The sequence below is a fragment of the Rhopilema esculentum genome, chromosome 4, assembly GCF_057945365.1.
Source record: "Rhopilema esculentum isolate cy_ngs chromosome 4, ASM5794536v1, whole genome shotgun sequence".
Lineage (NCBI taxonomy): Eukaryota > Metazoa > Cnidaria > Scyphozoa > Rhizostomeae > Rhizostomatidae > Rhopilema > Rhopilema esculentum.
Genome location: NC_142818.1, coordinates 2,270,214 through 2,297,415, shown reverse-complemented (window position 1 = coordinate 2,297,415; position 27,202 = coordinate 2,270,214). Strand labels below are relative to the sequence as shown.

General features: G+C 36.3%; 2 protein-coding genes across 3 annotated transcripts; both read left to right on the top strand.

The window, feature by feature from the left end:
* The first annotated feature begins 970 nt into the window (after positions 1–970).
* Positions 971–15,738, top strand: LOC135690883 (ataxin-3). The gene is made up of 11 exons (XM_089115114.1): positions 971–1,126; positions 2,357–2,405; positions 7,997–8,112; positions 8,483–8,527; positions 9,184–9,269; positions 10,085–10,151; positions 10,661–10,748; positions 11,511–11,663; positions 13,392–13,452; positions 13,816–13,894; positions 14,658–15,738. Exons 1-10 carry the CDS (start codon positions 1,103–1,105, stop codon positions 13,886–13,888), a joined length of 762 nt encoding a protein of 253 aa, XP_088971240.1. The 5' UTR covers positions 971–1,102; the 3' UTR covers positions 13,889–13,894; positions 14,658–15,738.
* A 4,488-nt stretch (positions 15,739–20,226) lies between these two features.
* On the top strand, positions 20,227–26,383 carry LOC135690732 (transmembrane protein 198). 2 transcript variants are annotated; one of them, XM_065208374.2, is made up of 2 exons: positions 20,227–20,734; positions 23,835–26,383. In XM_065208374.2, exons 1-2 carry the CDS (start codon positions 20,488–20,490, stop codon positions 24,479–24,481), a joined length of 894 nt encoding a protein of 297 aa, XP_065064446.2. In that variant the 5' UTR covers positions 20,227–20,487; the 3' UTR covers positions 24,482–26,383. The 2 variants fall into 2 exon arrangements, with proteins under 2 accessions (XP_065064446.2, XP_065064448.2); XM_065208376.2 differs by lacking the exon at positions 20,227–20,734 and adding an exon at positions 20,742–21,476.
* Positions 26,384–27,202: the final 819 nt, after the last annotated feature.

Below are 27,202 nucleotides of genomic sequence, written 5' to 3'. Positions count from 1 at the left end.
TTTTAAAGAAAGGTAATATGTTTTCATTTACGTATTTGAGTTGTTGGATTTTGCAAATTTGAATATAATTTAATGGCATGCATTGCATTTCATATTTTATTGAAATTTGAAAATTTATAAATTTTAGGGTATGTTAAAAAACACAAATCTTGTGCTTTTAGAGGTAAAATCATAAAAATCTTTGCACAAAGAAAGTTTTTATGATAAAGAAAAGATTTGGCCTTGGACAAAAAATCGCATGCTTGTGTGTTATACGGACCACAATGACACCCCCATAGAAACAAACAATTATTCTGTCAAAAAACATTTTTCTATGCTCATTTGAAAGATCATGAAAAATGAAGCTAAAAATACCAAAACACTACAACTGTAAAGTTCAACGGTAAAAAGTTATAAGGCCTCAAAGCTTTAAAAACCAGGGGGTGAAATCATGATTTTGCTACAATTATTTCTCTTAGAAGAGGAAAAAGATCATTTTCCTGAAATTTTGGGGGGAAGACCCTTGCATGACATGGCAAGACACTTCACCCCTTAACTGGTCAAACAAAAGCCTGGCTATTTGGACGGATGGAAGAGGGTCAATATCGATAGTACAAAACCTTTCGGCAGAGACGAAAAACACGGGGCAGGAGGGACTCCGGACCATTAAAGTTATGCATGTGTCCTTTAAAGTTGTGTAAGTGCCTCTTTTAGGCTGAATGTTTACTGCCATGGCGCCCTTTTTACCCGAACTTGCGAATAGTGACCATAATAAGGGGCAATAAGTTCCCTTCAAAGACAGTTTCCACTTTGCTTCCTTATTCCTGCCTCCTTGACATCCACGGGGCCTTCGTTTCCAGCTAGGAACGTGGTTATAACAATCTAAAAGCAGGGGCAGGGCTAACGAAAGCGGGGGGCAAATGGGAGGCGTGGGCCATGGGATAACAGGGAACTTGAAGAAGGGTCCATTCAAAGCCAGCAGCCTCCTTTTCATATCTTCATGTAAGTCCACCAGCCTTGGTCCCAGTTCCAAGAAGCAAGATGATAGATAACATAATATTTTTATAAGGTTGAATTGGAAAAACAGAGAAAGAAGCTAAGACAAAACTTCAAGCTAAAGATAATGGAATTGATCTTTCATGAAAAGGTATAAAAAATTTCTATGTATCTATACTCACGTCTGTGGCGACCCAAATTTGTTCATCATGTCAGTTTAGTGCAAATCAGTAAATTTTTTTAACTATAATTTAAAAGCCTATTTTGCCAATTCTTGCACAAAATTTAATTCCCCAACATGACAACATCCTTAGCATATTCATGTTTGTTAAGATGGAGTGACATTAGAATGATTCCACTGCTGATCAAGTAGTTATTATGAAGTAAACAAAAGTGCAATTTTTAGAGTTGTGCATTACGTTCCTCTACTTGATAAAGGGGCCTTCAAGACTTCTAAAGTTGCTATTAGCGTGTGATGTATCTATATATCGCGTGCAATTTTCATCAACAAGTGCGTAATATTATTTTGGACATGACCCACACACTTTATAAAAAAGACAAAAATTTTGCACAAAGGTGCAAATAGGTAATTTGAACCACATTTTTTTCAAAGGAAGGCAACAAATTTGTGTATTTTACAAGATTCTATGAGTGTAACTTCAAAAAAATCATTCCCCTTGCTGCACCAGCTAGTGCACAACCATTAGTCCAGGGTGGAATCCATGTAAATCTTACGCCAGATTTTGGCCAGTGACTCATGAAGCTGTGTCAACTGTTCTTCATCTTAATGCTTGCCAAAAAGTTGTATGATACAATTCAGAATGGAAACATATTAATCATCGTTTTTGACAACAAAGTTCGTCTGTAGTTAAACACTGGCTCAAAACAGGTCAGCAAACCAATCCACCTTTACACCAATGCATCTCCAGCATACAGAACATGGAATTCACCCTGGTCATCCCCATATAAAAGTCAATAACCTATTTGATGCATATAGATCTTGAAATCCATCCTGGTGCAGAAATGTCAATCAAGATGCACATATTTCATGCAAACAAAATGTTACAGATGTACTTGGCAAACTCAGCAGTCTAGTAGTCCTTTGAAAGCTTTTATACGCTTGTAGAGGCTAAAAAGAGAGTGTGATTTTGGACTGAGTAACCTTATAGTTTAACTCTTAATTCCCAAGACAACATGCTGTTCCTTATTAATATTATACCTAAATGATGTATGCATAGCAACCTTTCAATGTTCTAATAATAATAGTTACTCAAATTAATGCTGTTGAGTCAGAAAAACATTGAATTACATGTGAAATTTAATGAGGAATACATGTGAATATTGTGTTTTTTGTAAATCCATGTTTATTTTTATTCCATAGCAAGAGGGTGGTCTTTGTGCTCAACATTGTTTGAACTCCCTGCTGCAAGGTACTAGAATTTCTTATTGAACTTTTATGAAACATTAACACATACTACAATTAGATCAATATTCAAAATATTGGTTGGCAAATACACCCTTTCATATGTCCCAGTTGCCTATGACTAGTTTTGAAAAATAAAATATAATTTAAAGTTGTATGTGTGTCTTACATTTTCAAATATCTTATATTTATGTTTTCTATGTTCATCATTATACTTAGGCAGTGGCAGCTCCAGCCACTGGGCTTTTGGGGGGGGGGGGGAGTTCAGCAATCTAGGCCACAACCTTTTTACTGTCAGGAACACTCTTTTACAACAGAAATTCCTAATTGACCAATTGGGAACAAGGATGTTTAACATTTGGTTAACATAAAGGCAGTTTCAAATTATAGAGCCACGTCACAAAAAATACTTAACTAAAGAGTATTAACCCTTTCCACAACATTATCTTACAAAAATTGAGTCAAAATACAAAATTTTTTCTTTTAAAGGGCCTCTCCAGCCAAAATTTGCAATTGCATTTTATTGGCTAATCCAAAGGAGGTGAACCTGCTGATCACGAATTTGTCATTTGTTTTTCGATATTTTGTACAGTTTGTTAGATATAAGCTCTTGCATTTCGATAATTGAATTGAATTAACCGACAAAATATTTTTAGTTTGGTGACACTGTGACGCAATTTTGACGTCACAGTGTATTTCGTTAGTCTCGCCTCAAACCGAATCGAACGTCGGCGATTCGCAAATTGAACACTGCAATTGTTGGTGCTCTCAGTTCTGTTCCACCCATTGGCGGATCTACAGGGGGGGCCGGGGGGGCCATGGCCCCCCCCAAACGATTCGACAACGAGAAACTTTGAATGAAAAGACAGTAAATACATTAACTAAACATGTAAATTGATAAGGTAAAAGTTTTTGCATAACAAGAAACTAGTTGTTTATATAACTAACAAACCAAAATTACTTATTACATTACATGAGAACACTAACTGCGAGCATAGAAACATGAGAGCTTTGATTGAGTAATTTTGTGGAAATCAGTGATCCCAACTGATGTCAATATATTCAGAAAAGAATTTGAAAAGGAAGTAGCTATATCGTAGCAAAAACGTTATCGGAGATTTTGCCTTTGAAACGAAAAGCTACATGCGAGCTCATTTTGCGCGAGAAGTGGTGTGTTTCAATGTTGAGTATTGCGATATAATAGCAACGTCATTTTGTCCATCTTTTAACTACTTACAGCTTTAATGGGATTCGTCTTGATTTTAATGCTGCGAATGAGTCAATGAGTTTATCGCTCGTTGGTGTTCTGTCACGGTGAACTTGCAGAAGAAGTAGGGATTCTAATCTCTCCTCAGACATTGTTGACCGAATTGCTGTCAGGGTACTATTCAGTTTAGAAAATAGTCGTTCGGGTTCTGCTGTTGTCACCGGTAGCACAGTGAGAATGTTGAGTAATGTATGCAAATTAGGAAATACATCACCTTGGCAGTCGCCTAAAGCGCCGATAGCGGTATTTGCTACTGTACTTGTTCCACGTGACAGCCATTGCTGCTTCCAAATTTCATACTCTCCTTCAACAATGGACAAGGGGTCTAAAAAGACTCCGTATTTTAGTGCTGCAGGCAAAATATCTTGCCAAGTTGATTCTTTGACGAAACAAGGCAGAATTCTTGTAAGCGTCGCAATCTTCTGCTGATGGGGACCAAATCTTGCTTTCATATCTCCAGCCACTTCATCAAGAAGAGGTAAAAACACATTGATACGATAATAATCAATGGCTTTTTGATTGGCTTCACCTGCATTTGATCTGAACCTGGATTGACTGACTGCTCGAGGAATTGCGTGCATCTCTTCTCTGGTCACTCCAATATTTTCGCCAAGAAGCATTGCCTCTTCAAACATCGAAGCAAACTCATTTTCTTCACCTTTACGCCACGTGTAAAGCTTTGACTGTGTCGCAGAAATCGTCGACATTGCTTTCACAAGATCGCTACCAATTTGTTGCAAAGAACGGGACACTGGGCGAAGTACAGCAGACACTTTCTCGGCCAATACTAGCGCTACAAGGAACTGAGGGTCTTGCAAACTTTTTAACAATCTCCTGGCATCTTTTCTTGTATCTAATGAGTCCCAAGCGAGCATTTCCTCCAAGCACACAACGATGTAAGGCAAAAGCTGTCGTGCAACCAAAACTGATTCATGTCTTTCGACAAATCTTGTTTCACAGAGGGTCACCAACTGCCGTCGCTGAAGCTCTTCAATTGATTCTCGTGCTATGACTGCTTGCAAATAGCTGTTTCTTTTCGCATGCTTGAAGAAATTGTTGATATCTTTGATGTCATCCATGCAATGTCTGATTGCTGGTATCTTTGCGGCTCGAGAACAACTTAGATTTAGCGCGTGCATGCAGCAGTGGAAGTAGTCAGCGAGTGGCGCAGCAGATTTGATAAAGGAGCAAACACCAACTCGCTCACTGGACATCGATGCAGCACCATCATATCCTTGACCAACGAGGTACTGCAAATCCAACCCAAGCTCACTTATATGGCGGAGTAGAGTCTCCCCTATTGCCTTGCCACATAGCTTAATTTCATTGTGCTCTGTTTCATCTGATTGGTCACTGCTTTTTATGTCTGCAATCAGGTCTAAAATTGCGACCGGTTCTTCTTTGATAATTTTTGGCACATTTTTTGTGTCAACGTAACGAATTGCAATGACCAACTGTTCTCGTTTCGCACAATCTTGGGTTTCGTCGGCCATTATTGTCCAGAATTTTGCATTTTTTACATCTCTTACTATGTCCTCTTTGACAATATTTCCTGCACAGGCAATTAGCTCGTTTTGTATCGTTTTGCTTACCAAAGAAGCATTGCGTTTGCAAGATTTCAAGTGATCTTTCAAGTTTGTATCTCCTCCCCGTACTCTCAATCGCAGCAATGCCCTGAAGTTTCCATCATTGTGCTTGGGTTCCATCCCAGTTGAATCTACTGGTCCATCATCACGATGGCCTCTAAGCGCAATATTTTGCCTGGCGCATGTTAGAAGGGTGTCGATGATGGGAACCAGCGCAGTCCTGTTTCTTTCAATCTCTTTCTGCCTTTCAATGTTCATTATTGATCGAACGTCCTTCTCACTCCCAGGTGTTGCACGGCTCAAGAACTCCGTGTACTTTATGGCACATGTCTTATGAAAAGATGTTTCTTGGTGACTTGTGAGGGCTCCATTTTTCCCTGTCAAGTCTGAAAAGTTTACAAGAGGCTTGTTAACAAGTTTGCCCATTGACTGGCCTGCTCCACCTCCGTATTGTGCACCTCTTCCACCTCCACTCTCGCACGTCTTGAATAAAACGCAATAAACACACCAAGCACCGCAACATTTTGGCTCTCTGCTGACAGCTAGCCAGGGGAAGGTTTTCAAGTGATTTTCACCCAGAAAACGCTTCGTTGTCGAGGACATACCAACCATGAGCTGATTCTTTGGTTTTTTCTTTTCAGAAAATGGATATTCATCCCTTCTCTGCGGCACCCACCTCTTCGATAAATATGCTTCCCTTTCGTTATCTGTCAGCTGTTCTCCTCGTTTTGTTTTCATTATAGCTCTACCAATGTCATATCTATCAGATATTGCAACATTTACTTGTGTCGCCATACAACAGAGGTCTGGGTGTGTTTCCTCTTCAGGACAATCCTGGACTACCGCAACTTGGCTTTGTGTGTCGAATTCTTCACCAGTAGATTTTGATTCAAATTCTTGGCAAGTGGTAGTTTCACATGTTTTAGAGATTTCAGGGTTATCTCCAACTGAACTGGTGCGGCTACTTTTTGAGAAGAATGATTCAAGAGTTCTTGATTTCTTTGGCGGACCAGACATTTTAATCAAACCTCCAGTCGGCTTTATTCTCTCGCTTTCAGTGAGGCAATAAGTTGCAAGTGGATGTGTAACACAAGAATTATGATAAGCCTAAAACAATAGTTCAATGCAAAATTAGATGTGACCGGATCTCGCGGCTCATATGGACTATGGTTTAACACAAATCATGACTGCGATCATGAATGAATGACGTCTGCAAACGTTAATGGTTGAGAAAGTTATGGCTAAAATGGGTTACAGTTCAAACATTGTTCATCGTGTTATTGCGATTGTGATACCCAAAAAGCGTCACTATTTCCAACAAAAGCAAAACAGTACCTATAACTACTCAGCTTTGCCTGTTATGCTGCGATGAATTTTTGGTGACTACCCATTTTGAAAATTTACCATTCAAATTATACGCACCAAATACGTGGGGACTTTTGCTCATTTTCTAAATCTTTTTTTCATCTTAAGGGTACGTGTCTTATGCCGGCTTCTTGAACACAGGAATTATAATGTCATTCACGAACTCTGATGCGTCATAGTTCCCCTCCCAAGTCAAGCGCGAAAGCTGCTGACCAAATATTCAATATGAATATTTGTAAAGGCTGAAATACACGATCAGTTTTTTATGTCAGTTTTCCCCAAAGTTATTTCTATATCCGTTTTTCATCAGTTTAACTAAAGAAGCGCGTGTTTACACGATTAGCCAAAGTTCATCAATTTTTCATCATGTATTTTAGCCTTTACTTCGCTTGGAAGTTTCTCGCAGCAATGAAGTTTCTTAATTTTCAGTGTTCTGAGAGTGTACCTTCTTATGAAATTTTTTGATAGAAAGGGGCGTTTCCCGCGTTCGGTGAGACTTTGAAGGGCGTGTCTGTGAAATTTTCGCAGGCCTCCTCTTCTTTCATAAATGGCCCTCCCCAAACGCAGACGCTGGATCCGCCCCTGGTTCCACCAGCTTTTAGTTTGAGCATTTCAGATATCAATTCTGAAGCCTTTAGTTGTTCATCGTTTCTGGAAAACAACTTGAAGTGTCAGTTTCGATTAATTATACGCGAGGGTAGAGCTGGAACAGGAAGCCGTAGCTTTGTAGGCCTCCACAGGTGATCAAAACAAAGTCGTCACACAGCATGGACACATTCCGACCCGTAAACTTAGAATAATTGTAAACATTTAATATTTTTCGATCCTAAAAAGCACCTGCTGTAGATTTAGATGCAGTTATCAACGCGTGACCATGACTCCTTCACAATTCGGTGGAAGATATAAGAAATTCATGACGAACGAGAGCCGCACACTGTGACGTCAGAATGTCACAAAACTGATTCGGCTTTTGTCATTTTTTTCTCGGAAAGGTGCAACTTTAAAGCCTTATAACTTCTAAACTAATTGAAACTTTGCAAAAACGACAACTTCGCCATAATACACGCACCAGATGCTAACTTTTTAGTCAATAAAAAAAAAAATTTTTTTTTGGCTGGAGAGGCCCTTTAAGAAGCGGAGGGGGAAATGTTCCCCTAGCCCCCATGATGCCCCTATTGTACTTAGGTAGGTGGTTATTTAGAAAATGAAATTTACTTTTTCTTAGTTACCTGCTGATTGCCTGAGGAGAAAATTTGCATTAGAATAATTTTGTAAATTTGTAGATCCCAAGGAACTTCTATCTAAACCTGCATAACATTTCATATTACAAAACAATAAAGATATATATAGGCAGTCAATCGTATTTTTGTATCATGATAGGCCAATATTACAATGCAGTGGATTTAGCTCATTTTGCAAAAGAATTAGATGAAGCTGAAAGAGAAAGAATGTCAGAAGGAGATACTAATTCTCCAGAATATCTTCAATTCATGCAGGTTGTTAGTTAGTTTTTATTCTTGCATTTGGTGTCTAGGGTTTTTCATGTTTATCTGAGTGTTTTTTGATACATAGTTACTAATATTATAAAATAATTTTTTTAACAAATATTTCTAATTATGATTGATTATTCATTTTGAGGTGTCATTGCCCATCCTAGAGTCCAATTTAACAAAATTGGCCAAACAGCAAAATTCTGATATTTTTCATCACTTTTTAAAATATCATCCCAATATATAGCAGTTATTTTATCAGTATTAATAGTTGAATTTAAGAAAGAAAAGAAAATCTTGTTGTACTTACTATTATCATCCAAAAGATGAGGGTCCTTAAATATTTTCATACATTTTTTATATTTGTGCTCAACAGCAACCCTCAAGCAATATGGATGATTCTGGATTTTTCTCTATCCAGGTTTGAACATTTTTAACTTTCAAAAGCTTTTACTGGCTACGCTCTTGCTTATTATTAACAAGACATTGATATTTTCACACAACCCATCCCAAAACAAGATATGCCTCTTTTTGTAAAAAAATCTTGATATGTCCCCTATGGAACTCAAAACATTATTGATGTTTGTTATAGTTCTTTTTTAAGGCTGTTCTGTGGGTATTGTCCTTCATTTGATCGTTGCTATCAGAGGTTTTAGTGGCCCTGGGGCAATGCTGAAAGACAAGGCCTGTTGAAGCAGTAAAATTTTTTGCAACCACACCCTTCCGATTAGCTTTTAATGCATTTAGAATGATTCTTGCAGTCATTTCTTGCAATTGTTTAAAATGTTTCACTAATTTTATACATCGTTTTTTTGCTTTGTCTGATTATTCCCATTCTTAGATTGAAATTCATTACATCATCAGGCCCCTCTACATCAAGACCCTGGGGCAATTTGTCCCCCATGCTGCCCCTCTCATGATGGCCCTGGTTGCTTTTCATATTGTTACTTGAATTGTCCTTTACACATGATTCAAATACCTTCTGATAAAGAAGTTAATTTTCCAGAGACATATGATAATCAAAGTTTCAGAATGTTAAATTATTACTTCATGTGGTATTTGTATTTCCTCATTCAGGTGATATGCAAAGCATTACAAGTATGGGGGCTAGATTTAGTTTCATTCACAAGCCAAGGTGCTCGAACTGCAAGGGAATACCTAGAGTAGGTAAAGTTGTTGTTTTCCTTGATGCATAGGTATAGCTTTTTTTATGGCCAAAAAGATGAAAAGATTTTGCTTAGCCATACACACTTTTATAATAATGATAAGAATATAGCCTAAAGGAACATTAAGACTCAACATCACTGAAATTTAAGAATAATTTAAAAATAATGCAGAGCTCAAGCCTCATCAAGAATTAAATTTTTTGTTTATTTGAGTTATTCAGAAAGCAAAATAATGAGACTCAGTTACATATTGTGTCGCTTTAAAATAATTTATGAATAATCTTAAGCTCAAAATAAAAAGAAATTAAGAATATTGCTTCAAAAATTTAAATATTCCTATAAAAAAGTGTGTAAACAGGGCCTCTGATGAAGGGGGGCTGTGGGGGTCATGGACTCCTCACTTTTCTTGAAAACAATAGAATTTTTTTCAAAATCTTTTGTTATGAGTGTTAAATATTCACTTGCCCCCCCCCCCCCCACATTTTCCAATCTGTGTCGGAGCCCATGGTAAAGTTTCCAACCTACCTTTTTCAAGACTGGTCTTATGATGAGTTTTTTGTTTGTTTATTGTAACAATCTAGCTTGGCTCTTTTTATATTGTAAAAAAGTGTTTTTTTAAAGTTTGGTGACTGGTACAAAAGAATTCAAAAATTTTTTTTATTTTCTTGCTACTTTATATTCTGTTCATGCGTAGTTGCATTTTTGAATTATTGATATAATCATCATTATGATTCATTAGTTTCTTACTTATTGCATTCTATCACAAAGCCTTGATTACCAGACAACTTTGAATAATGAAACATTTTCTCTAGATTTGAGAATGCCTTCATATGCAATCTAGAAAAGCATTGGATTACTATACGCAAACTAGGGAATCAGGTAGTTATACTAAATTTTCCATAATCCTCAACACCATTTTCAATAATAATTTATTGACATATAAAGAAAGAACTTACTCTTGTTTGATTACCAAGTTGATTATTTTAATTGCATCTTGAATGTTGTGGATTTAAAGCAGTCATCAAGCTTGCCTACTTTTCAATGTTTCAAAATCAAGTTACATATCTCCTTTGGAAATGAAAAATCTTTTCAGAATGTTAATTTTTTGAGATTTTTTATTATCATCATGTTTTAATATTTTAACTGTAAATTTTTATGCTATACATTCGGAAGTACAGTTAGTGTGCTGGGTAACTTTGTTGTATCGGCTAAACATGTCAAAGGAATTTGAAAAATGGGCTTGACAGGTTGTATTTCAGTATGCATAGAGAATCAAAGAAAATAAATCAACTATTACATCCTTCCTAAATGCCATAGGTTTCGGTCACCTCTTTATTGCTTATAACGCAGCATGGAATGCGTTTTAATTCATCCGGTTCTTTCTCTAGTGGTTCAATTTAGACTCCAATCAAAGTGGGCCAGCTCTCGTGACGGGGACGTATCTAAGCCTTTTCTTAGCTCAGCTAGAAAAAGAGGGTGAGCTAGAATACGTTTTCTCGCATATTACTTTTTATCGTTGAAAATATTACCTGGCACTATGGATTGGTTTGTCATTGCGCTTCGAACTGAGGCAAAACTGTACCAGAGGATGCAAATATCAAGAAAAGGTGTAGCTTAAACGTTCATAAGATATTTTCACACATAAATCATAAAATACTGGAGTAATTTAACCAAGTGATCATTAGTGCAGCAGTGTAAGCAAGCGTATGGTCGGCTACAGCACGTAGACAGATTCTCGTCTCGTAAACGCAGATATATTTTTAAAATCAAGTGATAGTACGTATCACGACCTTCCATTTCCTGAACTGCATATGTTATTAAATTGTATTTTCAACATCTCCCGTGTGTCAACGTTGCAGCAAGAAAGACAAGTTCTCCTGATATTTTATGGCTAGAACCAGTTGCGGCTCCAGCCTGGGATAAGTGGGGGGGACAAAAGGTGTGTCAAGGACAACGCCCATTTGGATCACGCCCTTCCCCCTGTTTGAAACTTTTCTTCCGGAGGAAACACCTGTTGTCTCCCAAGAAATGTCATTTACATGTGACGATTCTAGATAACGTACATACCCCCCTGCCTGAAGTTTTCTCATCAGGTTTGCTAGAATCTCAAGGATCAACTTTCTGAAAAAGTGGGGGGGGGACTGTGGTTAGTGGCCACCCCATTTGTCTACCCCCTTACTATCACAAACATCTAGAGCCACATCACTGATAAGATGTCGTAACCCCTTTTGATTTCAGGCTACTCTATCTTCATTGTCAGTGGTGAATTACCAACATGCGAAGCAGACCAATTTCTTCGATTTAACCCTATTCCCGCGAATAATTCTCAGAACACATGCTCAAAGAGCAGCTCAGAAGGAAAAGAAGCTAACCAAAGCCAGCAGGCATCAGGTAATTTTATGTCCTTTTTTATCTCAAATACCACAAATAAGTATATTTTGCTTTTTCTTGTTAAGCTTCTTTAGTGTTTTTATCTGCAGAATTTCGTTTTTCTTAAGCTGCATGCACAAATAGGATGTAGAAAGGTTTTGAACCTCAGTGGGCTTGTAGAAAGTTTGGAACCTGTTTTCCAAATAATGGTTCAATTCACCGTAGAGGGATCAGCAAGAATTAGTATCCAAAAGCCACAGTCATCGAGCGATTTCGTTAGGAAGAGAAAAAGTCTGCCTGAGCCACTGATAAGACCTCTTGCTCTCAAATCGCGTCCCTGTTAACGAATAGGACAAATAAGACCTTGGGCAAATCTGTCTGGATCAAATTTGTGATCCTGCGCTGGTCTTCAAACAAATTATAGTCCAAAATTGAAAGCCAGATGTTATATTAATTGAAAGCCAAAATTGAAGTGGTGTTAGGAACAACACTGAAGCTAGGGTTCCTATCAAAGCACTCGGGGCCTCCATCACCTCCCTTGAAAGCACGGGGTATTTTTAGCCAAGGCCAATAGATTCTGGGTGCAGCAGCGTATTACTCGTAGAACTTAACCTTTGAAATCCCGTCACTGGGTCGGAAGAAAGGATGTCTGTCTGAAGAAGCTCAGTTCTTGTCTGCTTCAACTTAAGACAAATTAACAGGTGTGGCGTTAAGACCAGGCAATTTTCTTATATTTGCACATGATTGCCAACAACATAATGCTTTAATTATCGCATAGGCACAAGATTAGACTGTCGTTATTTTGTGGTCGCGTCGTGGCAACTTTCAATGCTGGATAGCTAATATAATTTTGTAATGAGTTTCTTTCTGGTTGTTAGACAATGCATAGCAATTCAAAACGAATACAGCCTATAAACATAGAATATTAAATATCACTGACAGCTGGTGGAAATACTCGTTCAGAGCATCAAACCCCAAATTTTGTGGAAACTAGTTACAACAAAGCTAATTATTTTCTGCAAAGCAGAGCTTCACTATGCGATGAAATCAAATGGACGTGGACGAGCCTAACAATGAGTTTCAATATCTGAACCTAATGAGTATTTTATAACTGAGGATACAAAACATATATTCTAGTACTCTACCCCTTTCCATTGAAATTTCCTTCCAAAAGTCTTATATATTCTTGAAACCACCATAAAAAGAACTTGATCAGTATATTTCGTTTACCAACTGCAAGGGGCGGATTTTAGAGGCAAGAGTTTGGAAGTGGGTGTCACATAATGATTGGATTTGTCACCACACATTTAAAATTGCCAGAAGGTGATGAAAACTCCCATTTTAAAAATCAATTTGTCACTATAAAATAAAGAAAATGAGACGATAAATAAAGTAAAATCTTGGCGACATTTATTTACTACACACAACTAAATTATCTTTTCAATGAAGCTAAAACTATTTTTTCAAACCTTTTTTGTAGAAGAAAATCTCAGAATTTACATCGCTCAATTGTACTTGTAATCTTTGCAAGAAATACGTATGCAAAATCGGTTATAATCGATTTACATTATATTTAGCATTGGTAATTTAAATTAGTTGGTTTTAATTAGTTTGAGTATGCATAGCTAGAAATTGCACCAACTTTGAAAAAGAAAGAAAAAAGCTTATAATCGTATTTCATGCTCTTAAATTTTTTACCAGATAGCTTCGCTTGATAGACTTTTTTTCTGTGTTCCTGGTTTAATATAGAGCCTGCAAAAGTGGCTGATGCTGAAGAAGTACGGAGGAAGCGAATGCAATATTTTGAGAGGTATTTTCTTTTTCTCTTCTGAGCTTTTCCATAAAAATGCTTGCTTTTAATGTTACAGTTAATTGTTATTGTTTGCACGTAATAGGAGTGTCATGTGATCAACCTTTATGTAACGTTCTAATACATGCTGTCATTATTCCAAATTGTTGTTGTATATTTCTAGGTTAGTTCTTTGTCGGTGGTGTTGGTATGGGGGATGATGGGTGCATTCTTGGGTGAATCTTTTGTTCTAGGCTTACTAGGGCTGTTTCACTTGAAATAAATTGTATATTGGATTTATTTTTTTGGTAACGGGTGCTGGCAGCTATTGTCTTTAAACATAAACTCGGTTCTAGGCTAATCAAATAGGGCGCTTACTTTTAGGAAGCAGGCAGCACAGACCTCAAAAAGTGAACCAGATCAAGTACTTCAAGCTCCAGCAAACGCAACCAGTTAGCTACGAGTGAGTTATTTTAGGAGATGTTTCTGATTTTAATCATTCGTCTATGCTGTCTTAGTTGAGTGGCAATTCACTCTTACCAATAGCATGCGAGATGTCCAGCAAAACGAACGGTTTTTAAGGGATTTTCAGAAAAAAGAAAGAATTTTTACCAAAAATGTACAATATTTCTATGTAGTGATTAAACACATCGGTCTCAGTTTTTCCATTAGGCCGTAATTTTCAAGAAAAGCCTGGTTTCTCAGATAGATATTTTAGCAATGTTACTAGTTTGTTTAACTGCTATTTACCATATATAACTGCTATTTAACTGCTGTTTCCCTTCCCTCCCCCCTCCCCTTCTCCCCTCCCCCTCTCCCCCTCTCCCCTCCCCCAATTACAATGTTTATTAATGTCAATCTTCAATGATTGTCAGTAACAGTCTTACTAGGTTTGGATGCATAAACACTCCTAATGAAAAGATTAACATTGTTCTGGGAGTTTAGTGAAAGTTTTCAGAACTTAAGAAAGTAGTTAAATCCTGGGGTTTTCACTTTTGAACGAGAATATTGTGGTGTCCTGAATATTTTCGGCAAGGATCGTAGCTCCGTTTTGCAAAAATTTGTCATCGACTACAGATGACTGAAACAGAAATTTGTTTTCTGGTAAGGATCGTTTATCTTCTATATCATTCTTTTTTCCTGTATGTTTTTAGTTTCATTGTTAATTTTCCTTTAATTTCTGCGCTTCACTGCTTATTGTAACATTCATTTTACGTCGTTTGCAGTTATACTTTCTCACTATCAACATGGTTTCTGTGACTGGCAGAGATGTCCAGAAACAATTCATTTCAGATAAAAGGCTCCACCCAATCTTAAAAACCCTTGATTTTTAGTAACAAACAGAATGCTTTACTGGACTATTTCTTCAAAAAAGTGAGTCCATTCTTTAATCGATGAATATGTTCATTATAAAAAATGTTTATGTATAGAGTAATGTATTGTTTTTAGAGTGATATAACTAACTAGTGGTTTTACAAGTAATTCATGAGTCATAGACTCACACGTTAAGCATAGAATAACACATAATAGCCCTGTATTATCAGTTTATCTTGTATACACCAATTCGACTTACGACCTCGTTTTGAAAATTTCTCCAAACTTAATTATACGACTTTTTTAAGCTCAGATTTGGTTTTATCGCCATCATTTTAGGCGGGATACCATTTTTCATATTGTTTCAGCTTGTATTTTAGATTTTACGGAGAAATGAAGTTTGAAAACTTGTAAGGGATTTGACCGCAAAAATCGTTCCGGGGGAAACTTTACCCCCCTAGTCGCCAATCACGGTCAAATCCCTTATAAAGTTTTTATCTTTATGTCGTCATAAAATCAGTATCGTGAGCAATATGATAATGAAAACTTACAATTAGACTAAAATCATTGCTCTCAATCTGAATCTGAGGTCAAAAATTTTATACAAAAACATTTTGAAGAATTTTTCAAATTTTTCAAATTGGTGTATTGCAACTTTCATTATCTTCAATGTAATTTAAAACATTTTGTTAATCTTTTACGATAAATCTTTGCTCTCGTTTGAAATAGCTATTATGATATAAGCAGTCACAGGTTAACTATTTTTGTATAATCTATTAATTTTACATTTACATTTATTTAAAGCATCGTGCGGCATTTTGTTTCCCTTGTTTATTGAAAGTTTCAGTTCCAATGTTGCTATTGATGTTTCTATAGATGTTTGTCGTCTTATATTGTTTGTTTTACATTTTAACATTTCTTGAATAGTAACTAAATTCATTTGACTATTGTACTAACACTTGAAAATATTACATTATTTCTGTCTAATGTCCACACCTGTAGATATTATTTCGCTCTGTGTATCCTAAAATGTGTTTGTATCTGCATTTACACTTTTGTTTGAAAAAAGGGCGATTCCTGTTACATTATGCCGTCTGCCCTGCCTAAATGACATCTGAACAACAGTGCCTAAATGGCATTGATCTTTTTATGACAGACTTGTAAACAGTAACTTTAATATTCCAATGTTATTGAATTTTGTTGTTGCTGCTGTTGTAGTTTTCCAGTTGTTGTAGACACGAACGGATTTCAAACGTAATCTAAATCGTACAAAGAACTCCTCTCATTTTCGGGCAAGGTACCTGCCAATTTAGTCACAAAGATGCTTCATATCCACTAACTTTCATCAGCAATTTGAAGGAATTTTCGTATTATATCGAGTGAGTTGGGAGATATGTTGTAAAACTCGAATAAAGCAAGGACATTAGTGTCAAAAAAGCTGTAAAGATGGTTCTCGTACTGGTTATTAGAAATTTTCACTAAGAATTTGAAAATCTAAGTCTTTGCCAAAACAAACATAAACTTCCAAGGCTAGCATGTGCTTCCAAGGCTATGTTAGATTCTTTTATAATGTAAATTATGTAATATTGGCGTGCCCCCCCCCCCTTCTAACGGGACAGGAAGCTTTTCATTTTCAACAGTTGCCTAGTATACCAGCCTTCCGTTCCTGAGTCAGAATTATTAAGTCCTGACTAGCTATAGCTTCACTCATGGAAACAGTCAGGTCAGTAAGGATTCATTTATAAATAGCTTGACCTTTCTCTTTACAAGATATTGGCTGACAAAGTAATTTGCCGTTTCATTTTGTCTTTGTTATTCTTATCAAAAATTTCCATTGATCCTCTAAAGTCAAACTAATAAAAAGCGAATTATAGGTTTCTTTTCATTACAATAAACTGTGACTAACTCGAGCTGTTTCTATTGATCACGGTTCAATCAACAACTTCAAACATAACCTTCGGCTTCTCTGTCAAATGCATTCATTGCCGGTGTGCATCTTTTGTGAACCGAAAGCGAATGAAATGTATAAATTAGATCAAAGTGTATTATGATATCCAATTTTTTTCTCCCTTAACTATACGATGATAGATATTGTAGGTCTTGTCTACTTATTATGTTCTTCTTACTTAAATTGCTGACCTTTGTTGACAAAGTCGTTATTTTATGAAATCAATCGATTTCAGAGATGCTAGCATGTAATACTTTTATCCGTCCTTATCTCTAGAATGTTCCCCATGTTTGTATACCTATAAAATATAACCTAAAATCTCTTTCAAGAAAAGCGAAACAGCCAGTTCAGTGCTAAGCAAAGGTAATGGTAATCAGATGGTTGGGGAAGCCTTTTCTCTGGAGTGAATATGCTTGTAGATGATGCATAATTCATGGAAAGGTTGGGCAACAATTGTTGAGTGAGAAACGTTTCCCACTGACTGTTTTTTCCCCTAAAGATGAAACATAGGCAAGGTGTGACTTATGGATAAAGTTGGGAGACGGAGCAACTGTAAACGGTTATTTGCTTGGTGCTGCTCCGTCTTTTTTTTTGTTCATTAGTCTAAAAAACACTTCGCCATTTGCACAGACAGCACCTCACAATTGGTACAAAAAGCACTTTTCAATTGGTACAAAATGCACTTTTGGACAAAAGGCACCTCGCCATTGGTACAAAATACTTTGCCATTGGTACAAAAAAAGTTCCCCATTGGTACAGAAACTGCCATTGTACAAAAAGCACTTCGCCATTTGGACAAAAGGCACCTCGTCATTGGTACAAAAGTACTTTGCCACTGGTACAAAAAAAGTTCCCCATTGGTACAAAAACTGCTATTTGTACAAAAAGCACTTCGCCATTTGGACAAAAGGCACCTCGTCATTGGTACAAAAGTACTTTGCTATTGGTACACAAAAAGTCCCCCATTGGTACAAAAAACTCCCATTTGTACAGAAAGCACTTCGCCATTTGTACAATGGCTAATCCATGCCGCCAGCAACATCAGCATATGTTTGTGGGATCGGATAAGACCGACTGGTGGCCATTCTTGAAAATTCACGTTTTGATTGCTCCCTACTTGTCTTTAAATTGATGATTTACGTTAGAATCCCAAATAGAACGAATTCATTTTAAATGTATTTTTTTTCTGCTATTAAGGTAATATGTACCTTAAGAACTCTTTTATGATAGAATATAAGAATAAAGTGTTATTAAATTGGAAGACTTAGTTGTTAACTCTTTTTGAATGTGTTAACATGTTAACAATACATTCTTTCAATGTTAAGCTCGGGTATTTTCTAAGAATACAAAATGGAGTTTTCTAGATTTTCAAAAAATTGTGTGCCGGCTTTATTGGGGAGAAGAAGCTTTTTTGATTTTTTATTATTTTAAATTTGCGTGTTTCTGCATTGTAACAAGGCTTGGCCTGACAAACGTTTTTGGACAGCCTCCCCATATTTTTAAGACTGGTGATGCTTCATCTTCTTCTACGTTTTGTGTACCCTGGTGCTAGAGTCTCAGTTATTCAGTCTCAAAATAGTTCTAAACTAGTCATAGAAATATTTTTTGAGCCAATACCGGATTCATGAGGCTGCGGTACGTTTTATGCCGCGTTTGAGGGCGTGCACCAACCACCCATCCTGTTTTACTTAAACCAGCAACAGTCCAGTCTCCAACTAAACCCAAGGATGCTATCTTGGGGCTCTTTTTGACTTAATATTGTCCTTGCTTTTATCTGTTATGCTTCACATATGTATCGCGTTAAGCTCGCTCTAAATCGGGCAACAATTTCCTCAATTATCTAAAATATATGGTAGTCTCTACCCACAAAGCATCCGGATAATAAACGGGCAACCAGAGCTGGTGTTTCTTAAAAGATAACAACACGAAAGTCGTTTCAATCGCTTGTTAATATATAAAATTTGCGATGGCCTGTTTACTTTAATGCCGACCATGGTCATGCTTACAACGACGTTCCTAAATTGGCTTATGTTTCTAATTTCCATTTCTTTCAATAGTGGATTCTTGCAGAGATGATCCCTAGTGTTCAAGGTGGACCGTCCTAGATTTTGGTTAAGAAGGCCACAGGGCTTCTAAAGTTGTCACAATGCTGCATTTTTGTAGTTTTGTGGTTTCCAGCTTTTAATGTTACATGCAGCCTGTCACATACAACCATAATAGCACATGCGCCCTTATAAGGGGATGTCCTTAAACGGTGCAAAAAGTAAAAATGTAAATTTCATTTAGAAGGACCAAATAAATAGAATGTCGCGCTAAAATTATTGCTTAAATGAAATTTTCCTTCCCAAAAAGGCACGAAATATTAAAGCCTAACTGCAACACCGCAAATTTACCATGCAACTTTCATTTTGAAACCATATTTCAAGTTTCCTTACAAAAATTAAGGCTACTTGCAGGACCGTCGAGAGATTCTAAGTCCTTGGGGCAAAGTTCAACGGTGATGCCTACTAGCAATCTAGGAGATGACATGGAATCAAGAAACTCTTCATTGGCTCGACCACGCCCTTGTAGGCAGGCTGAAATATGTTAAGAAGGTATGGCAATTATTACTTAAATTTCGCTGCCACTTTTATTTTAAAGTTGCTCTGAAATGAACAAGAACCCTGGTCAACATGACTATGTCTTGCAAAGATGCACTAATGACACGAACAGAAACGAGGTTTTTAGGGATATTTGATATATGCATAATTAGAGGCTTTCAAGGGAAAAAATAGCTTCGTACAGGAAAAGACATAGGTGATGGTGATCGTCATACATCACAAGTGTTTTGAATTATTTTTCTATAAGCACTTGAAGATAAAATGTAGTTTCGGGCCAAATGAAGGGTTCAAGGAGAGCGGAGCTTATGTTATAAGTTGTCTAAAAAGCATAATGCCATCCCTGTCAGGAAAACGTTGTTCTGCTTTGCGAGGTTTTCGAGAGGTGAGGCTTGTTATCACTGACACCAACCTCAGCAATGATGCTCGAAGACGGACTCGCTGTTACAGAAAGACCTACTACATATCCCTATTTGTGCCAGTCTCGCAGTCTTACAGGAAAATGAAAGGCAAATTGGGCAAGTTTTATTATTAAGCACACGGTAGAGTTAAAAATCTTTCACAAGAGAACAGCAAAATCTCAATTTACTTCTACGTTCTTGTGTTGTTCTTTACTTTCTGTGCTGTACGAGCTATTGGGGAGGCTTTGTTACAAATGAAGAGCTTATGAAGGGGGGGGGGGGGCTTATTCTATGCTGAGAGGTTATAGATCGAGAGGGAATTCAATAAGGATTTCCTGGTATTTCTTTACAGGGAAAATCACCCGTTTCTTTTTGAAATTTTGAGTTTAAAGTCATTTATTTCGATTAACGTGGGTTCTCATTAGCCACTATTAGAATTCAATGTCTGTTGATTTTTAATTTGTCTCCAGATAGACCTAGCCAAAGGTCATGGATAAGCGGCTGTCGCGTCCATTTACAAGTTGGGTCTCCCTGTTGACCATGACGTCATTATGCTAAGCAGCCAGCTTGAAAACAGTTGAACATTTTTTGGTTGGATCTCGGAGAGAAACACGGCGAAGTATGGTGGCAGAAAATTTCTTTACATAAAAAGTGAATATTTTTTTGGACTGCTTTGCCTGCATAGACCGTATAAAGTAGATTCAGTCAACATATATATCATACCGAAAGGAAAGGCAATCAAGTTTATCGGTGAGACTGGCTTTGTTCAGGCTAGGCCGGTCAATTCAATTTTGAGATGGAAAATGCAGGTCATACTTGGGCATTGCTATTTTTGACTCTGTGGAAATTTGACTTTGTGAAATCGTGGAATAATAGCAGCCAAAGTAATAATTCAAGACCACACAACATATCCGGTGTTACAAACGTGTCATTAAACAACGAATTTAGTTTCTCTTGCGAAGATTGGAAGTTCACTTTTACCATACCCCAGGTTGCTGTTGCCGGTGTGTTTATTCTGAGCGGACTGTTTATATTGACAATAGGTAATTGTTTTTATTTTTATTTACTTACTTTTTTTGTTATTTTCAGTAGATGTAAACATTTATCAGCTATTTTCAATTTTTTGCTGACATGTGTGCTAGGCCTACTTATGGGTCCCATAAAATTGTTCAAGGTGAGTTGACCGTCGATAAGAATTTAGGCTTGAGAGCTGCTGATACTGTCCAGTGCAGAATAGAATCAGAGTTATATCTTTTTGGCTGTTATCGCGATTACGAAAATTGAGTCAGGGCCCTGTAATTGAATTTAAGTTTAACTGGAGATTATTTTAAAACCAACATGTTGAAACCATATGGTCCGTTATGTTCTATAGGTAGTCAGAATTTACATTTTCCAAACAATATATTGAATTTTATTGGTGCTTTCATTCCCGGACATATTTTTAAAATAAAGGGAAGCAGTTTCCGGTCTTATGTTTTCTTTCCCAACATCTTGTTACATTACATAAGGAAACTCGATTATAATTGAACCTTGGATACTGGCCAACTATAATGGTCGCACTCTTCTCAAAAGTTTTTCTTTACTAGGCGATGTTGTCCTAGGGTGAACTCTGTAGGCTTCCCACTCAACTTCCAGTTCAACTCCAGGAAAGTCCTGAAAGAACTGTAGACACATTTCTATTTAAAGTTATTTATTGAAAGTTCATGTAAGATAAAAGATGTCCAGGAAACGATAGACGATGTCTGTGATTTGGTATGTTTGGTATGCAAATGATGATGTTGGATGGTGAGCAATTTTCTGGTTGAAACTCCCTACATTGTTTTCTCTTATGTTATTTATTACTTTGTCCCAAAGAGCAATTTTGTGCTTCAGTAGTATTTTGGAGGAGGAAACCATTCTGTTGATAAATTAACAAGAACAACCACAAAATGTTATGCTCCTCTTAAGAGGAAATCAACTGTAAGAAACAAGTTTCTCTTGTCATTAAAAGAATTAAGAATACCAATAACGTGGTATAAATAGATGAGAAAACATTTTCAAAAAATTTGAAGAAAAAAACAGAATCAAATTGTCAGTCTAAAGTAGCTGTATAATAAATTTACTGGCCCTAAGTTGATGTTATTGACTTCAAAGCCAATTTTGCAGAAAATTATCAGATTTTGTATGGTTTTGTACCCTGGTAAAGATTCCAGGAACTTTTACCAGCAATGGTTACTGGTGAGGTGAATTATTAATCGACACACTTTCTTTTAAATCCAACCTCTTTATCTCAATATAAAAAAGAACTCATTTATGATAAACTAATTTGTACTGTGACAGGACAGTAAATATGAGCTCAAAATACTAGGTGAAGATTAATTATGTTTTCTTAATTGATGTAGCTTGACTCATATTTTCACCTGTCAACATAACAGGAATGTGTGACAGATACACCTGTTCTATATCTTGTCAGAGAAAAACAGATATCTGCTCATTACAATGAAAATAATTTATTAATATTTAATGCAGCTCTTGAGTGCGCTTGCAAATTTAAGCACTTATTTGTCTTAAAATTGAATAGAAGCAGGTTACCAAAACAGTTTTATTGCAAAGGCAAATTTTGCAATTGGTTTTTCTTTTTATTGTGCTTGACAGAAGATATACCGAGTTTTGTTTGTTTCTTAATGACCTCTTTTGTTGTCAGTATTACCATATATTTCTTCATGCTGTAATTTTTCTTGCATGTTGCCTTAGTCATGATGTAATGTTTCAAACAAGCAGACCTCCCTAAAATTTTTTTGGGGCTTTGGAGCACAAACTGTTTTGTGAAAGTTTTCTGCAAGACTTTTTTCATATGCATTGGGTAGGATAAAAAATTGTTTAAAATAACATAAAGTAAGATTTAATTGCGCAAAGACCGGTAAATTTTCAAAAAACTACTTTTAACAGAAAATTACTTTAGAATGACAATGGTTTTATCAACAAAAATAGCATTGTGGAGTTTAAACAAAATGTAGTTAATGACAAAAAGGGAAAATTTGCAGCGATTGTGTCCTTAATTTTATTTGAGCAACAAACAAAATGGCACATGCTTTTATCAACATGTAAACCAAGCGTTCTTTAAATTTGTTTATCAAACAAGGCACATGCCAATTACTACAAACAATCCTAAGATGGAATAATTCTCAAAGATGTGATCTATTTTATGTACTTAAGGTACTTGACTTGAGAATTTCTATTATTTTATTAGCATTTCATGAGACCTTTAGATTAGAAAGTCAACCAATATTTCTACAATTATGGAACGTGCCTAGAATTTTACAATTTTATAATCAAGATTTCCCCTAGGCATTTTGATGGTCATTTAAATTTCCCCTGTTTGGACAAGATGTCACGTATCCAATCTGCAGCATAAAGCTAATTCCCAATGATTTCTCAACAATAAATGTGTCACAAAGCCTATTGTCAACTCTAAACCGTTGACTGATGGCGCATGGTGCATTTAAATGCTAGATGCACAGAAGTGATTTCTGCTAAGCACAGTAACATTTTGTGAGACTTTGATTCTTAAGCCAAAAATCTGAGAATCAGACTGCTACTGATGTTTTTGCAAGTCAATTTTCCTCTCATGTTTCTTTTGATCCACATTTGGATTTTCTACACATGTTAAGTTATTGTCAAATGTTTCTATTTTGAGAAGTAAAGTACACAAGTAAGCTTTGTTTTTGCTTTTCCATGCCATCTTTAAAGTAGTAATTATAAGGGAAAAATTTACTACAACAATACTTCAAAATAATTAATGGACAATCAGAAACTGGAAAGGTTTGCACAAAAACAATAAAAAACCTTATAAAAAGCTTGTGATTTACAGGAAGTATGCCACACTGCTCATTTCATTCACTATTGTGTAATGAATTTTAAGATTCCTTGAAATTAGAGAAGGGCGAAAAAATTAGTACAACTGATCAATAGCAAGTAAGTGACCTCCTTTATCAAACAATAAAACTCACTGAAATAGAAGTTTGATTCTTTGTTTTGGTAAACCAATGAATGGCGTGACACACTGCCTTTAAGTTACAAAAATGTTATTTGCTCTTCCCTTTCATAATGCTAAATTATCTGATTTTTACAGCAGGTAAAAAAAATTCTTTAATTTTTTTCTAGGGTATAGAAAACGGAGAGTTGCTTTCTTTTTGGTTGGTCTCATTGGCTCTGGAATTCTCACATATTTAATCTGTGTAAGTGAAGCCAACTTTTCTGGCACAATATTACTCCTTGTTTCAGTAGCAGCGGGGCTCTTTTTCAGCCTATTCACCACCACTGTTCTCTACATTGGCTATTTTGTAACAGCTCTGTTTGCTGGATTATCTTTGGGCTTTGCTGTCACACTTTTATACACAACATTCGATCTGCTTCACTCGATTGCAGTGCCATGTGTCATCATAGCATCTGTTGGTCTTGTTCAAGTGTTTTTCACACTCTGGTGGAGAAGAGTCATGCTAATCATATCAACTGCACTGTTAGGCTCGACAATGGTTGCAGGTGGTCTCGATTATTTTGTAGAGGGCCTTTTCTTGCTAAAGTATTCTGAGCAGAAGATTTTTTATTCAAAAGTAGCACCACTTTGCTGGTACAGTTTTGTCATCATGGGGATTTGGCCAGCACTTTTTCTTGTGAGTATGATTGTACAGTTTTTTTGGACTGGAAAGGAAAAACACAAGACCAACTATGTTTTTATTTATCGTCCACGAAAAAGAAATCAAGAAGAATTCATTGGACTTACAGACGTTAATGCTGCATATCCTGGCTGAGGTGGCAAGTTACATGCCAATTTTTGACTGGGAACTGCTTTGAATTTCCATAAGATTTGATATTGGTGTATGAGCTGATATGACACATTATTTACATCTTGATATTTACACAATTCTTAAGACAGTGCAACCACTAACATAGCAAGGTGCAACTGAAAACGTGACAATACCAAATGATTGTTTCCTCTCATATTGCAGCTGACCAGCTGTTTCTATAGTTTTGTGACTCCTTCCATGAAGAGAAAGCAAAACTGCAACAGAGTGCTTGCAATCTGCCCTTCCAGTACTCTGTGGTAGGGACTAGGAGATGGATACCTTCACCAATTTTTTATCCAAGAAAGGCAATCAATGATACGTTAATGGAATACCGAAGGCATATCTTTTTTCAAATTACTTTTAACATTTTCGTTTTTTAGAATTCTGAGTGGTATTGTCACTAAAATTCCCAAGAGAAAGCCCTTATACCACACAAAGGCTAGACTTGGTCCACTTGCATTTGCATCTTGACTATGCTAGTATCTGCATTGTGAATGAAAAGAGATCACTTTTAAATGTTATTAAGACAACTTTTAAATGTTAATGCAAACTTTTTCAGGGACATCTTTCATCAAATAGTGGTAGGAAACTTGGGGCTTTGATTCTGTGATTCAGGTATTCAGGTTCAGGTAGTCTGTCATGATGTTTCAATTGCACAGTCAGTTTAACCTATTTTTAGTTTACTAACCGTTTTTGGCTGTTATTTTTAGGCTGTTGAGATTATGAAGCTTTTGCTATGTTTTTGGCAGTAGATATTGGTGACTTACATCAGCATTGGATAGTGAATTTCAAATTTCCTATTAGGCCACAATTTCATGTTTCAAAAATGTCACCTATAAACTCCCGTATAAAATGTAACAGAAGTTATGTTTGCTATGAACCTAGCTCTTTGTTCTTTGCTCAAGCTCTGACTTGCAAGGTAGCATTGATCTAACGGTATTATCCTATCTTCTCCTTATAAGTTCATGGGATTTTTGGTTTTTTTAAATTTTTTGTATTTTAAGGAATGTTTCATAAGCTCTTGTTTGTTTTCATGTGTTAGCATTTAAGGTGTAGAAATTCGTTTTATATACCTAACTTTCTTTTAGGATTTAGTGTTTTGTGCTCTAGATTTTTAATATCTAGCTCGCTTCCTTTTCAAGCACATCAAAAGCCGTATTCTGTAATACTTTTCTTGGAACATAGGTGTTGGATTTACTGACAACTTACATGTTCATAGAGATCTTAGAATTTTTCGAGATTGTAACAAAACATAAGTTCTTTCTTCTTCATACTTCTTAGTAATCATTGATCAATAAATGATCTTCTTATTTTGCAACTTATAGTTTCAATTTATGGGGTTTTTCCATTTTACGCATCTTTCAGTATTTGATCAGAGGTTAGGTATTCATTACAAAATGGGACAGGGGCGTCGTGGCGACCGGCTGCTTTTTGACGGGGGTACATCGTCTGATTTTTCGTCAAGTTTTAGCATAAGGATACGAAAAACTGAAAAACGTGTGATTTGGCCTTTTTTAGAAACTTTTTACCAGAAGTTTCCGACACATTCGATGAAGTTCAGTAGAGGGGGCTAAATGATCGCCACGATGCCTTTAAAGTAGTGTCTAATCAAGGCGAAATAGTCGAAATGTTTGCTTATATAAGTCCATATTGAAAGTCTTATTCAATCGTTTTATAAAATTTTACAATTAGTCTCCTTTTACAAACGTTTTTAATTATTTAGCAAAGCGTGGCCTAGTTCTTGAATTTTTTACGTATTTATTGACACTTGGTGTTGGTTGAGTTTGTCTAACTTCTGTATGCAAAAAGGATTAAAATTGTACATAGTCTAAAGCCGTTTCTTGAACATTGATTGTATCAACAACAGCAATGTCTTTTGTGTGATCTTCTAGTCTGCATCGGTGAAATTTTTTTCCACATATAAAAGGATCCAATGGATGCCGTGATAAGAAATTTGACTGCTATGAGAAGGGCCCAATGACTCACCCTAAGCATAGTCAATGCCCTAATCTAGCCTTTGTTTGTGAAATTTATAAGAAGAGCACATAACAACAAAAAGCCAGGGTTTTTTGTAATGATTGAAAATTTAAATCTTGTAAAATCATGCAAAATTTTTGATGACCCTAGCGCTCTTTACTCATATGGAATCACTAATTTTTTCTTACAGAATCCTCATCATAGGGCAACTCTTAAGTATGAGACTAAAAGGATTATTTGTCCCCTACTGAACGATATTACCACTTAGCTTTGTTTGTCAAGATAGTGGCCTTATTTTGCAGCTTTCCTCCACCCCAAACGTCATTGTAACCTTTGTCATTTCAATGTACTCTACTTTAACTGGCATCCATTGCATCAAAATCGAAAGCGATGAAAAAAATTCAATCTGCCAAAAATTAAGAGCTAGAATGAGCCTCATTATTTCTGACAAACATAAATGCTTTGTGATTTCATAAGCAGTTGCTAGCTAAAACGCCAGATTTAAGTTAAATGACAGATCAAAAAAATCTATTTTCGACACTGTGACAGCCGGAGCTGTCTAGTTTCCATACTGCTCGACCTGATGACGTAATTAGTTTACCCTAAACCTAACCCTTACCCTAACCCTAACCCTTCACTTGAAATAATTAATCATGCTAATTTATGACTATTAATCATGCTTATTTATGACTATCAGGTCATGTCGAG